General features: G+C 39.9%; 2 protein-coding genes across 2 annotated transcripts in view; one reads left to right on the top strand and one right to left on the bottom strand.

Annotated features, from left to right (window-relative positions):
• The window catches only part of LOC133478012 (ankyrin repeat domain-containing protein 26-like), a 29,653-nt gene extending 28,357 nt beyond the window's left edge, over window positions 1-1,296 (bottom strand). The window contains exon 1 of the mRNA XM_061773499.1: window positions 802-1,296. Coding sequence (XP_061629483.1) covers window positions 802-1,001 — 200 coding nt within the window. The 5' untranslated portion in view covers window positions 1,002-1,296. The remainder of the gene's footprint in view (window positions 1-801) is intronic.
• Window positions 1,297-8,593: 7,297 nt separating this feature from the next.
• On the top strand, window positions 8,594-11,023 carry cdkn1cb (cyclin dependent kinase inhibitor 1Cb). Its single transcript, XM_061774165.1, has 3 exons — window positions 8,594-9,239; window positions 9,313-9,424; window positions 10,329-11,023. Exons 1-2 carry the CDS (start codon window positions 8,744-8,746, stop codon window positions 9,420-9,422), a joined length of 606 nt encoding a protein of 201 aa, XP_061630149.1. The 5' UTR covers window positions 8,594-8,743; the 3' UTR covers window positions 9,423-9,424; window positions 10,329-11,023.
• Window positions 11,024-15,040: the final 4,017 nt, after the last annotated feature.

Genomic DNA, 15,040 nt, shown 5'->3' with positions numbered 1-15,040 from the left:
TAAGAGGATTTAGTATGGAAAATTGTCATTTTAATGGCTTATATACAAATAGTTTGGTCTTTGGATTGCCTACCACATCAAGTGTGAAACTAAAAAAATAAAACAAGAAAATCTTTTGTTATCTGCCTATTTTTGAAAATGCATCTGTGAGCGTGCTGTTCTGCCTCTGACTTATGTAAACGAGTGTAGCTAATTTAAATAATAAATGAAAAAAGCATATCTCTTTTAATAGCACCAAAAATGGTTTAAAATTTAACATATTGTTAGTATTACCTCAAGGTTTTGATTACATTACATTTGCTTATTTAGATGAGGCTTGCCTGAACCTTTTCAGACCAAATTTAAAAAGTTTCCCCACCCCCGGATGCCGATTTAGTCAAATATTTAAACGAACTATCACAAAGTCAATTTACAAAATTTGCATCTACAGATCACAGAAGACATCAATTTCTTACTACAAACAAGAGCCCTTGCGTGTCTAGTCAAGTGTTTCTCAACTCTTGCTGAGCCAAGCCATTTTTTTTATTTGCTAAAAATATTAAAATAATTACATAAATAATTCATATAAAAAATACAAAAATAAAATCACAGTTCTGAAGCCACATTTTATTTTTTTCATTATTATTCAACCCTGAACCAATAAAAATGAACCAGTAACCCATATTGGGTCCTGACCCACAGTTTATAAAACCCTGACTTTGGAGCCTGTAGGACAACACATTACCCTTCAATTGCCCATCTTCAGTAGAAGTTCAGTTGAACAAAGTAATCACTGTAAAAATGGGACAATCCCACACTGACCTGTTGTGCTTGTCAGCCTGGTTGACATCGTTGCTTTTGACGAGGTGCTCCAGCTTGGCCACATCTCCCCGCCAGGCAGCCTTGTGAAACTTGCCCAGGTCCTTTTCTTTCACGTCGTAGCCAGCAGTGAGCGCGTTGCCTCGGTCAGGCGTACGGCACGGCGACTGTTTCTTCTTGGAGAAGCTGAATAATTTCTTCATGCTGAAGGATTCAGCGCCACTGTCTGTCTGCTACTTAAATCGGCGTGAGAGGCTCAGCACTGGCGCTTCTCATCCCGGACAAACAAAGACGTCCAAAGCGGATTAGAGTCGGAAAATGTCCTTCGAGTATTACATAGTTTGACGCGACAATCCGAAGTACGGCCACGTCAAGTCATTTTCAGCAACTTTTCAGCAACTCAAGCAGCGTTATCATTGTTTAGATGTTGATGGAACGCTCCAGTCGAGCCAAGGAGACCGCCACAAGCGGCGCCTTTGCGCTGGAGACGATTTTGCGCATGCGCAGGGAATCGGTTTCTTCTTCTACGGTTTGTTTACTGTCAGCTGTTATCCTGTTTTTCTAATTCAATAGCGCCACCCTCTTTTCCCGGAATATGTGCCGATTATTACACCTTTCCCTTCATACTACGCAGATAGTAATAAGTAGCGAAATAATAAAATAAATAAATAATAATAATACAATCAAGAAATAGCTAAATAATTATTGACACATTTATTTATGTATTTATTTTTTCTCTCCTAGCTCTTTACATTATACAGTAGGCCTAGTTGGCCTGGCACATCATTTTACATCATAAAAAAAAAAAATTCACACTGCACACCACCAAAGAAAAATGTCACAGAAAATGGATACAAGGGTTAACTGGCTTTCACTGGAAGAGCATTTAATTGTTCTGCCTTTGTATTGTTCTATGAGTCACGGGCATAGATACTGTAGATGAACCAGGGTACATGGTTTGGAGTAAAGAAATAATTCCCAGAAGAATAAAGTGTTTTGTGTCACTGTCTGAAACAAATAAATAACTGGATGAACCAAATGTCCTTGGAAATTGTTTTTGGGAGTAAAGAAAAGAGGATTGCTGTGAGTAAATATCTAGTCACTCTTTTGAAAAACCAAAGACTAAGTTTGAAACCTTTGTGTGCTGATGGATTCCGATCTGACTTTCAGCAGTCATATCAAATCAATCACTGAAGCCTTCTACAGACTGAAAAACAAATCCCGAGTGAAGGGTTGCAGGTTCTAAGCAGACCAGGAGAAGCTCATCCATGCTTTTATCTCCAGTAAACTTGACTATTATAATGGTCTTCTGACGGCACTCTCAGAAAAGAGCATTAAACAGCTGCAGATCAGGTTCTGACCAGAACAAAGAGATTGCAGCATATTACACCAATTCTAAAATCTTTACACTGGCTCCCAGTTAGCTATAGAATAGTTCTGATACTGGTCTATAAATCACTGAATGGTTTATGTGTATGGAATATAAACCCAGTAGGGCTCTGAGATCTGCAGACTTGGGTCAGAATAATGAGAGGAGGATTTTTTGCTGTTAGAAAATATTTTATTATTTTCTTGTAAGTCAGAAGTTTACATTTTATTGGTATTTGGTACCATTGCCTTTAAACCATATGACTTGGGTCAAACGTTTTGGACATCCTTCGACGAGCTTCTCATTTTTCTCAAATTTGGCCAAAAAGTCTTAACTTTTTCTTAACTTCATAAAAACTTTGCATGTTCCGGTCACACACTGGAGGGGCTGGATTTTTCCCGTGGGCCGTATAATGCCCATGTCTGGTATAATCCCTGTGAATAAATTGAAGGGCATTAAGTGTATGTGTGATATCCTCAGCTCAGGGCTATTCTTTGAGGCCTGAGAGCCGTAATGGATCATAAACTGTAGTGAGGCTTTGTAATTAAGAAATAAACTAACAGTAGGAGTAGCCCAAGGCTTCCAGGGTCTGTCTGGGAACTGTCTGATTGTCATGATTGACTACATACAATATAAAACAGTATCCTCAAACAACAACTTCATCAATTAGTGCAAAGGCAACACATTTCGCACTTATTGTCTCCAAACAATGAATATACCTTTGATGTATTGTTAGCCTGCCTGGTCCACAGCACAAAATAACAGATCCCATTATTCCCCCCAAACTGGAAAAGACAACAGAGGAAAAAGCAATTACAGTAAGTCCAAATACCTAATAGAAACAGAAATTAATTTAGATTATTTTTGCAGGACATTTCCCAATTTATTGTATTTTTAAGTACTTTTAGACACACACCATATACAGCTTCATAAATTAAATTTAAAAAAAAGATATAATAAAAAATAAGATAATTACAATAAATACCATAAGTGTTAATATTTATCACAGGAGTAATAAGTATATTCAAAGATTCAAGAAATAATAAAATGAATAGATTTCATGCATTGCTTTCAATTGTGAATATTTATCACGAGTAACATATACAGCATTTAGTAAATATAATATGATTCCATTCATTCTCATTGGTTATAAGCGACAATATTTATCACGGAGGAGTATCTCATATTTTATAAATACAATAGAAAATGTTTGCATGCATATCAATTGTTTTAATTTTTATCACAGGAGTGATGTAATTATATTTAATAAATAAAATAAAAGTGTTTTCCTGCATATCCATTCCTTTAAAGGGTGACAGTTTATCACAGGAGTAAGATGTTTAACAAAATAAAATTAACATGTTTAATAAATGAAATAAAAATGTTAGCATGCATTCTCATCACTTCAAAGGGTGGCTATTTATCCCAGGACAAGAGTAACTTATATTTGATAAATAGAATAAAATGCTTGCATGCTTCGCTATTGCTTTAAAAGGACAGGTGTAACATAAATTTAAAGGTTTGATAATATAAAAGCTTTTTGCAAACACTGGTATTGCTTTAAAGGTTTAGTAAAATTCTTTGAGATGAAATAATTAACTCACAAGTAGTTACATTATTGCATACGCTTCAACTGCATTGAAAGGTGAAAAAAAAATAAAAGCGGAAATATATTTTTAAAATTTATTTCAAAAGTTAAATCTGCTTTACTTCCTGGTGTTTTGTTTTGCCCCCCCACCCCGGTTAATTTTATCCTGCCTACAACGACAAGGATCCAGAGCTCATTGTTCACACAAAGATATATTTTCTTACAGACCCACTCATATATAATTTGGCAAAGTGGGTCATTAACTGGGGAAACAGAAGCTAACTCATTGAGGAAACTGCTTTAGCTGGGCGTATCAAAGTTTAAAATCCCGCATGTAGTTTTACCGGGATCAAATGACCATCCGTCCTGCTGCCAAAAGTCCTTGCGGTGTTGCTGTAGCCTTTGACATCAAAAGACACAGTTGGTTTAGGTCAGTGGTGGATGTGTGTGTTTGGGGGGCGGGGGGGCGTAATACAAAAAAAATTGCACAGGCTTTTCAGAGTGTTTATTTGAGACTTAACCTTGAAAATGCCTAAAATTACTGGTTTGACCTTTAGTGTATGTTATCTTTAAGTAGAAAGCACAGGTGGGTTAGTCTAGTTGGTGGGGGTGATACAGTTTATTGTAATTCATGTAAGCTTTTAAACAGAGAGACAGACAGACAGACAGCTGAAAAAAATCAACACATTATTCCATATACACAACTCCCCCAGAAATTAATTGTTACATATACTTTTAACAAATTTAATTTGAAATTAGAAGTCATGGAAAATTGTGCCACATAAATATTAAGTACACAACTATAATTCACTTTATGTTAAGGAAGGATTTGGTGTAAAACTATATTAAAACTAATAAAAACTATCCATTTTCTTAGCCGCTTTTCCGCACTAGGGTCGCGGGTGTGCTGGAGCCTATCCCAGCTGTCATCGGGCAAGAGGCGGGGTACACCCTGAACTGGTTGCCAGCCAATCGCAGGGCACATACAAACAAACAACCATTCGCACTCACAGTCACACCTACGGGCAATTTAGAGTCTCCAATTAATGCATGTTTTTGGGATGTGGGAGGAAACCAGAGTGCCCGTAGAAAACCTAATCCATCCATCCATTTTCAACACCGCTTATCCTGGTTAAGGTCACGGGGCGCTGGAGCCTATCCCAGCAGACTTTGGGCGAAAGGCGGACTACACCCTGAACTGGTTGCCAGCCAATCGCAGGGCACATACAAACAAACAACCATTCGCACTCACAGTCACACCTACGGGCAATTTAGAGTCTCCAATTAATGCATGTTTTTGGGATGTGGGAGGAAACCAGAGTGCCCGGAGAAAACCTAATCCATCCATCCATTTTCAACACCGCTTATCCTGGTTAAGGTCGCGGGGCGCTGGAGCCTATCCCAGCAGACTTTGGGCGAAAGGCGGACTACACCCTGAACTGGTTGCCAGTCAGTCGCAGGGCACATATAGACACGGACAACCATTCGCACCCACATTCACACCGTCACTGAGTGGGAATTGAACCCACGCTGCCCGCACCAAAGTCAGGCGAGTGTACCATTACACCATCAGTGACAGAAAACCTAATAAAAACTAATATTTGTTAAAAGTTGAGACAATTTTTGCAAGAAACAGACACACTTTAATTGCTTTAGTGGCCACATAAAGTGATGAGGTGGGCCGGATCTGGCCCCCGGGCCTTGAGTTTGATAGCTTGCTCTAAATGAAATGTTTATAAGTGCAAGAGTCAATTCAAACAGACAGTCTGCTCAAAGAAATCCAATATATACATGTATCTGATGGATTCATGATTGAAATCCTAATCCTCCGGTCTGAGATCTGGAGACATTGGCACAATGTCCTCTTGTATATTGCTTTTTAATGAATATTTATTTTTATGGTTCTCTGGGTGTATCTGTGTATTTGTATGTTGTTAGTTTTATATTATTATTATTATTTTATTGTATTTTATTTGTCTCTGCCTCGACCTTAAGTGTGTAAATAAAGTTGATTGAATTTTAGACTGGAGTTTGTTAAAGAAAGCCTCATGCAATACATTTACAAAATATGTTTATTTAACAATGTTATTTTAATGTAACTGGTGTATGTTTTGTGTTTTTGATTGTAATGGTATACGTTAGCGCTTCATAAATCAGTCAAGGAGAACATCAGAAATGTAGTGTCAAAATGTTTATTGTTTTTTAACTATCATTATTTATTATTGTGTTTCATTTGCAAGTCATCGTCTTCAGCAGTTTTTCTTTTCCTTTTTTTTTTAAACTAGTTTCCATTCAGGCGGCACGGTGACCGACTGGTTAGAGCGTCAGCCTCACAGTTCTGAGGACCACGGTTCAATCCCCGGCCCCGCCTGTGTGGAGTTTGCATGTTCTCCCCGTGCCTGCGTGGGTTTTCTCCGAGCACTCCGGTTTCCTCCCACATCCCAAAAACATGCATTAATTGGGGACTCTAAATTGCCCGTAGGTGTGAATGTGAGTTCGAATGTTGTTTGTTTGTATGTGCCCTGCGATTGGCTGGCAACCAGTTTAGGGTGTACCCCGCCTCCTGCCCGATGACAGCTGGGATAGGCTCCAGCATGCCCGCGACCCTAGTGAGGATAAGCAGCTCAGAAAATGGATGGATGAATAGTTTCCATTCACTGCACCGGTTTGACACTAGATGTCGTTGTGGCACCATACATGAATCTACTGTTGCGGCACATTTCTGCAGTGGGGTGTGGCAGCCAATCATCCTATTCATCTTTTTAAATGACTTTGATTTGATCTCGTCAACATGATCAAGAAATAATTAATTTAAAAAAATAAGATTTTATCATCTATAGGGCGTTTTGGTTCATTGCATCATTTGGTTTTGCTTGTTTATACACATTGAATTTGTTAAATAGGATCATTACAGCTTCACGAGTGTAATTCTGAGATGTTTACCTGTTTGCACACTAAAGGCAAACCATGACATTTTTCAATCAAATTGTTACGTTACATTAAATGTGAATTTCAATGTATTAAACATGCAGGACTAGAAATCATGTCTAGCTAGTTTTAAATACCACATTTAATATTTCATATGGTTTCCCTAAAGTTGAACTTTTTTACCTTTAGGGGGCGCTGTGTGTCCACCATCTAATAGAAAGACGTTTGTAAGAGAGCGATTTATGAAACTGTATTTGGTATTGAAATGCATAAACATGTGTTTTCATTCTGATCTGTATTAAATCATATAGGGGACTTGTCTCTATATACCACTAACATTTGTTTGTGTAATTGACAAGTTACACAACTTTACAATAGCGTGGTCTGATGTTTTAAAATTCTTATTATTATTCATTTTAATTGCTGCAATAAATCACTTCATAGCAGGAAAAAGGTGTGACGAGAAGGCTCACTAAAAACACAGCAGATACGTGTGTGTCAAGAAGAAAAAAAGAGAGACGATGACGTCTGACGTTGCAGGAGTGGAGTGAAGCCTGGAGGGGAGGTTGTGTTGTTTTCTATTGTTGTGCTCTCCTGTGGGTCATAATTGATTTGAAGGGGGGGGGGGGGGGGGGGGGGGGGGGGAGGAAATAACTAGTAGTTTTTAAATAAATCTGATCAACCAGTGGGTAAAATAAGAAGGTAAATGAATTAGATGAATGAGCTTATAGCGCTGTGCTGTCAGGAATTGAAAGTAATGTAACACAAACACTTCGTTACTGCATTGAAGTAGATTTTGGTACATCTGTGTTACTTGGTTACGACTTTTCACTTTTACTCGCTACATTTGAAAACACACCTTCCTTACTTTGAGAGACTAAACCACGGTTGATTTATTGACTGATTGATTTATTGATTTATTGACTTTGATTGATTGATTGGTTGATTGATTTATTGATTGATTGACTCATTGAGTGGACCTTCATTGATTGTTTGATAGAAATTTTGGAGTCTTATAAAGTCAGAAAACGACAGGGGCAGCCGTGACATGGAGGAAAGTTAACCAGGGAGCATAAACAACGATGACGCAACAAATTCGAAGACGCAAGATCCTCCCCATTCAGAGCTTTTTTTTTTTTTTTTTTTTTCCCCCCCAAGAGAATTGTTAGATGATGTTGGCTCCGAGAATGATTTGTGTCTACTGGCAGCCTAAAAAAACACCAATTTGTGGCTTTTGAAATATCTCCATCTAATCTGAAAAAGTACATGCATTTTCAGTTGTTATCATTTCATGAAAGATCACCTGTGCCAATTTCACTTAATTGGTCCAAGAACTATATATGCTACAAAAATGTATCTCTCACTCAAACAATTCAGATTAATAGAAAAAAAAAAAAAAAAAAAAAACAAGCTTCTCTCTGCATTTTTGCTAAAGGTTTCAGGAAATACTTGCATGAAATTTGGTCGTTTTATTCAGAATTATGCTCAAATATATTTCCACCAACTATATTTATAAGCTAAAACTTTTGTAAATTCCATCAATTCCCATTGGAAATTTCCAATTTTGCTTCCCTGTATTGAATCTTTGCTCCTGTCAAGCCATACGTATGACTGAAAGCGATAGGCAGAACAATCTAACGCGCTTCCATTTGTTAACCTGTGTCCACTTTATTATTATTTTTTAAACATTTTATTTAATGGTGTGTAGTGAGATTTCTTTGTATGTAACGTGTGTGCCTTGTATCAGGAAAGATTGGGAAACACTGTGCGTAAAGACAGAGTGGGGGTTGTGTGCGTGTACGTATGTGTGTGCGTGTGTTTTGGGGGGGGAGGGGGTTGGACTTGTAGCAGCCAATCACGACGTCGTCCGAGGTGTGCGCTCTGACTGACGGCTTGACTGGAGGTTATATACTCTTGACTTTTACTAGCACGGTACATTTAAACGCAAGTGCGCAGCGTGGAACACACACACGCACACGCACACACACACGCGCGCGCGCGCGAGGGATCCGCATTGGAAATCTTGTCAAATCTTGTTTTTGTTGTTGTTGTGTGGCTTAATGGGGGACATGTCTCACGCCCAGTTATCGAGCATCGCCATGGAGCGGCTGGTGGCCCGGAGGACCTTCCCCCTCCACAAGCGCACCAGCGTCTGTCGGAACCTCTTCGGACCGGTGGACCACGACGAGCTGAGCCTGGAAATGAGCGTCAAGCTGCGGGAGATTTCCGAGCGCGACCGGCAGCGGTGGAACTTTAATTTTGAGGCCAACACCCCCCTGGATGGAGACTACGAGTGGGTGGAGGTCTCCTCGGATAACACCCCGGCGTTCTACCAGGGCTCATCCCAGCCCCGCGTGCCCGCGACGTCCGTCAAGCAGCACCCGGACGCGCTGGAGCGTCTGGCCGCGCCCGAGGGGAGCGACGGAGCGACGGTGGAGCTCAACCAGGAGAATCGCGCGGACAAGCTCAACTCCTGGGGGCTGGCCCGCAGAAAGGCCCCGTGTGGCGGGCGGAAGAGGACGACCGCCCCCGCGGACAGCAACACGCACATCACTGGTACGGCGGCGGACCCAGCATCCATATAGTGGGGGCAGCTTCAATTCCTAATCTTCTGCTTTGTCGCGTTTAGATTTCTTCGTGAAGCGAAAGAGGGCCGCGGAGAGAAAGTGTGTGGAGCTGAGCCAACACTCCAAGTCTCCCATTCCCATGGAGCAAACCCCCAGGAAGAGGATCCGTTGAAGGTACAATTACAAACCATTCCAACACCCATTGTTTACTCATAATTCTAAATATTATATTCCATTTGTACTGCGTTGATTTATTGCTACAGGTTGCGCATAGGCAGTTCTATCTGATCTTGTCTATTTAACTTTGAGTTACACTGCTATTTACCAGCCTGAATTGTGTTGCGATTATTTCATTCGGTCGTTTTAGTTGTTAAAATCACATTCGGGCTATTTAATTGAGATTTTTCCATATTATTTTGAAGTTCATTGCTATTTGGCATAAATCCAACCATAAAAAAAAAATCACATTTACTTTATTAGTATTACAGTAGTCGTTTAAGGCCGTTTAATCGGATCTTCTGTTTTATCTTGAAAAATCTCAATTTACAAATTCTGGGACATGTTAGGGCGCTTTCTGCTATATGTTTTTATTTATTATTGTTATTTACATGAGTCATGTTAAGGCTATTAAATTGAGCTTTATTTGAAAAATTATCATCACATAATTCGGTTGTATTTAGGGGCGATTCCATCAGGTAATTTCTTCTGTTCTGTTTTCCAAACTTGCTCTTTACTATCATGAGTCGTGTTCCGGTTATTTCTTGATGCTTTGACTCATATGATTTCCTTTTTTCTTTATGATTGGGATTCCATTTTTAAAAAAAAATATTTTTTTGCATTATTTTGAAAGGATTTAACAGCCCCCCCCCCCCAAAAAGCGAATTGGGTGGGGGAGGGGTGATCGTGAAAGGGAGGGCGGGGTGAAAACGTCACACGCCGTGGCGGGAAAATAAGGTGACGCCCCTTTTGTTGCTCTTGCTTCCTGGCGAGGAGGACGCTCGTCGTATCGCTTGTTGTATTTCTCCATTTTGTTCTTTCAGGAACACTCAAATTTTCGCCAATTTTTTTTCCTCTCTAGGTGGATTTTTGCACTACTACTAGTGTGGGTATGTTTGAGGAACACACGGAGGAAGGAAAGAAAGTAGTGGGTGGACCATAGCCGGCTGGCCTCCTTCCCCCCCGGTCCTGTGGAGCGTCGCTGGCCGGACTCCGGACCTCCTCCGTCGGCCTCTCAGGACTGAACCGGCCGGGCTCTCGGGGTGGGGAAGGTGTGGCCGTGTTTTTTAAATTGTTTTTATTTTATAAATCCAGTACAAATGTAGCATTCATTGTTGCTGCCACTTGACCGTGTTAACAGTGTTTTAACATCTGTGCAATCCTTAAGGGGGGGGGGAGAGACTTTAAATTGTCTACACTGGCCAAAAGTGTACAGCTTTATTGAGACATCAGCCTGTAAATGAATAATCTGTTGTTGGGTTTTATTCTCTCCTGTAAATGTATATTTTTAAGACCATTTTAACTTATAATTTATTTATGTTTCTTTTGTACATGTTAAGTGAATTCTTGATTTAGCCTTACGGTGTATGTTTATTTTATTTACTTATTTTTTTAATGGCGGTGTATTTGCAATCATGTAGCTTGTAGCGTACACTATAGTTGCCTTTGTGTCTCTGAGCCATTTTTAAACATGTTTGTTCTCCATGCAAGTGCCCTCATGAGCAAAACAAACAAAAACAAAAAAAAGATGAATAAATGTTTTTTTTTTTTAAATAACCTTTTGCATTTGTGGTTACTTTTCTTCCCTATTTATGACTGGACGACTCTCCATCCACTGTGGGGCTCAGCTGCAGCCTTTTTATACCTTGTAAGAGTGGGGGTGAGTGTATGTTATGTGTGTATTTTTTTATTTTTTTTTAAGGGGGTGGTGTATTGAGACTTGAGCAGCACATGGCAGCTGCGGGATATAGGCTGGGATTTAAAGGCCCTTTGGCCTTCTATAGAAGCAGCAGCTGCCTTTGGATCCCCGCATTGTCCACAACGGAGACTCACCCCCCCATCCCCACATGCAGCCGCACTCAACGAGCCCCCCAAAAGACCCACTTACACACACACACATGCTGTTTATTCCACTGTGGGTACACTGGGCGTGGAGGCCACCTGCCAGAGCTGGAAAGAGAAAAACCTCAAGTCTTTGTAATTGTCTTCTTCTATTGACACACAGCATTCAGCAGGTCATACTTGCAAGTTTACACAAAATTGAAAGAAACCAAACGCACGGCGGGCGCAGCGATGCGTCAATCCGGGTTGAGCACGACGCAGCAGCTTCAATTTGTCAGTTTTTAAATGCTGGTGGCCTTTTTTTTTAATGTAATTAGCATGTTGTAAATTCTGTATCCAAACATACATAATAGGGATGGACCGATTTTCAATTATCTGCAGCAATATTTGTAATTTTGATGCATATCGACATCAGTCTTAAAAAAAAAAACAAATCAGATGGCTGATCAATTTAAAACTTCAGGGAACTATTCATTTACATTTTCAAGAGATGCTGCTGACTCTAGAAATTCCCTGCACTTTTTTGTTTGAATTTAAAGCAAAGATGAGTAAGAGATTAACATTTCAGTTGGATTTAAATTTTGGAAAACATTTACTGCAGAAAGATTTAAGGGGTTACTTAAGTTTTAACTTACTGCTGAGTTTAGGAGCTCTCTGCACTTTTTGTTAGTATTTTAAAACAAAGACGTCTCGTGTAAGAAAAAAAAAAATAACTTTTGCAAATCTGAAAAGCTGTTTGATAAATGTTATAGGCATTTTAACAAAGAGTTGGAGTTTGTATTAAAAAATTTGACACCAATATTTTCCATTTTATAGCAAATATCGCCCTCCTTGACTATTAATCGATATTGATATCGGCCATAAAAAATATATTGGTCTAACACATTCCGTATTTACATAAATAGGTTAAAGTTGAGTTAGAGTTGACGTTCAAGCCCATTTGAACTCAGTTGCTAACAGAAACAGTAGCACTCATACAGATGCACCTCTCTCAGGTGATTTCAAGTACAGTTAATAAAGATGGTGAGAGTTTGCTGGAAGGGATTCTTTTTCTAAAATTCCAATATTTCCTCATGGGAATTTTTGTTTTTGAAATACAGTGTGACTCATCTCGGAAAAAAATTGCATTGGACCTTAGCTGGACCACGCCATCTTCTAAGTGGATTTTATTGCCATATTTCCACCCTAAGGATTGCAAATTGCGCATGCCCGACCACATCATGATAATTATCCACAGCATTGTGCGATTGCTCCAATGGCTTTGACTGTGTGACATGATAAAAATGGAGACTTTTGATGGCAAGAGTGACTTTGTCGGCTCTATGCGGCAATAAGCCGCCGGGGCTTGTTCTGATTTCCAACACAAAGCGCTCTCGGGCTCCTTTCTTTGCTTTTTGTTGCCATATGGCAAATCCATGTAGACATAGCCAAGACCCATTCAGTCAGCCACAGAATGTCCTGCATCAGAGAACAAAAGACACTTTGTCTGGCAGCTCTATTGATACCAATGGCCGAAAAAAATATTATAATTAATCTATGGCTATATCCAGCTAATTAACGCCCATATGCCTGCGGGGAGCCGCGGGCGTCATTGAGTGGACTTTTAAAAATCTCAATAGTTTACATGTTAAAGACAACAGCTGTTCATGTGTTACTTTAATGAAGTCCCCTCTGTGCTGGAGACAGGACACATTCGGGGTCTCGGGTACCCCGCCTCCAAGTTAAAGGGGGTTACCTTCCATTTTTTTCCCTCTTCATCTGTGCAACTATATAAAATATAATAAATACATTGTGATTGCTCCTGCCAATGATGCAGTATATCTATCTCTCCATCTATCTATCCATCTATTTATCTATCTGATTAAATGTCTTTTGCCAACATCCCATTATTTTCCATACATCCTAATATGAGCGCTGTACAGGAAGTGGCTGTTATAACTCAATTTGGGCTACTTTGATGGACACAAAGGCAGGAGATGACAGTTTATGTGCGGGCCTCACTAACAAGCCGTCAATGGAATATAATGACACAAGCAGCTGCAGATGGGGGCGCGGGGGGAATCACTCTCATGAGGCCCTCGTGCGTCGTGTCCCGTATGACCTTTGAACGCAACGCAGACATTTCACATTGGCATGTTTTTGTTGGATATGTTAACTTACTGCGACATTTCTGCGATGGTATCGTTCACAGAGTCACAAGTGCAAAAACAATTCCAACCATCCATAAAAAGTGTGTGTGTGTGTGTGGTGGGGGGTAGTGGGCAACATCTACATCTGCCACTAATAATAATACATTAGTTTGATACCGAGCTTGAATTTTTAAAAATATTTTCAAGAGAATAAGTAAAAATAAAGAACTGAAATATTGTGGTTGCACAAGTGTGCACACCCTCTTATTAGTGGGATGTGGTTGTGTTCCAAATTAACCATTCACATTCAAACTCTTGTTAAATTGGAGTCAGCACACATCTGCTACCATTTAGAGGGCCTCTGAATACCCCCCCCCCCAAAGTTAAGTTGTTCTAGTAGGCTTTTTGACATGTTTTTGCTCATACATCTTCTTACATGTGTTTAGGAGCTTGGCTTAAGGTCTGATATACTCAGTATGTTTGGTGCAATCACAACACTGCTCATCACCAAAAGAAAAACACAGCTACAGTGAAGCCTGATGATGACAGCATCATACAATGGGGCTGTTTTTCTTCAGCTGGAGCCGTGGCCTTAGACAAGGTGGAGTGAAATAAGAACTGTTTGAAATAGCAATCAGCGCTAGCACAAAACCTTCAGGCTTCTGCAAAAGGTAAAAAAGAGATGAAAAGCCTATGAGAACAGCTGAAATTTATTTGGCATTAATAAGAGGCACTTGAAATGGCAGCAGGTGTGTGCTGACCCCCATTTAACACGTTGGAACGTAAATCTGAACATGGCCACAGCCCAGTGATACGAGGGTGTGCACACTTGTGCAACCACATTATCTAGGTTTATTTTTACTCCCCCTCTTGAAAAGATATATATTTTTTTCAATCAAGTTGTACAGGTTGGGTAACATTAATGGTGGAAAACTCTTTAAAAATTATCTTGGTGTCATTTTTCTTTATACCACAAAAACCTGACATTTGAACAGGGGTGTGTAGACTTTTTATATCTGATTTATAAACACTTGATAATGATTTTAACCCCCCCCCCCCCCTACACACACACATACCCAATTTCCCCCCCCCCTATATACACAAATATATATAATGAAAAATCAGAAGTCTATCCACATCCTATTGTGAAAGGCTTGCAAATCCTTTCAATGCAGTAACCTTACACCAAAGTGAATCCAATTCATGCTGCAAAAACAAAAACAACTGTCATTTTAGAGCAAAATTTTTTTTAAATGACATCCTCCTCCTCCCCTCGGCAGCACACAATTAGCGGGGCAGTGTGCAATTAAATGCAGAAAGGAGGCAAATAGGGCCGAGGAATTAGCATTTTCCATGACCATCTGGCATGGGCGCAGGCAAGCGCCAACAAAGGCGAGCTGCACAGAGAGGAGAGGAGAGTGTGCCATCGCATTGACCTGCAAATGAGGCTTTGTCACAGAGTTAAAGCTCCCTGACCCCCCTTTTTACACCCACACCTTCTTTTTTTAAACCCCAGAGCATGATGAATGGGATGCTAAATTTAGCCCGGTGTTTGTTTTGAATGTGCGGACCAGACACTATTGGACACTTTAAGTTGATCCAA

This window comes from Phyllopteryx taeniolatus, chromosome 5, assembly GCF_024500385.1.
Source record: "Phyllopteryx taeniolatus isolate TA_2022b chromosome 5, UOR_Ptae_1.2, whole genome shotgun sequence".
NCBI lineage: Eukaryota > Metazoa > Chordata > Actinopteri > Syngnathiformes > Syngnathidae > Phyllopteryx > Phyllopteryx taeniolatus.
Note: the sequence above shows the minus strand (reverse complement) of the source record. Positions and strands in the feature narration are given on the sequence as shown.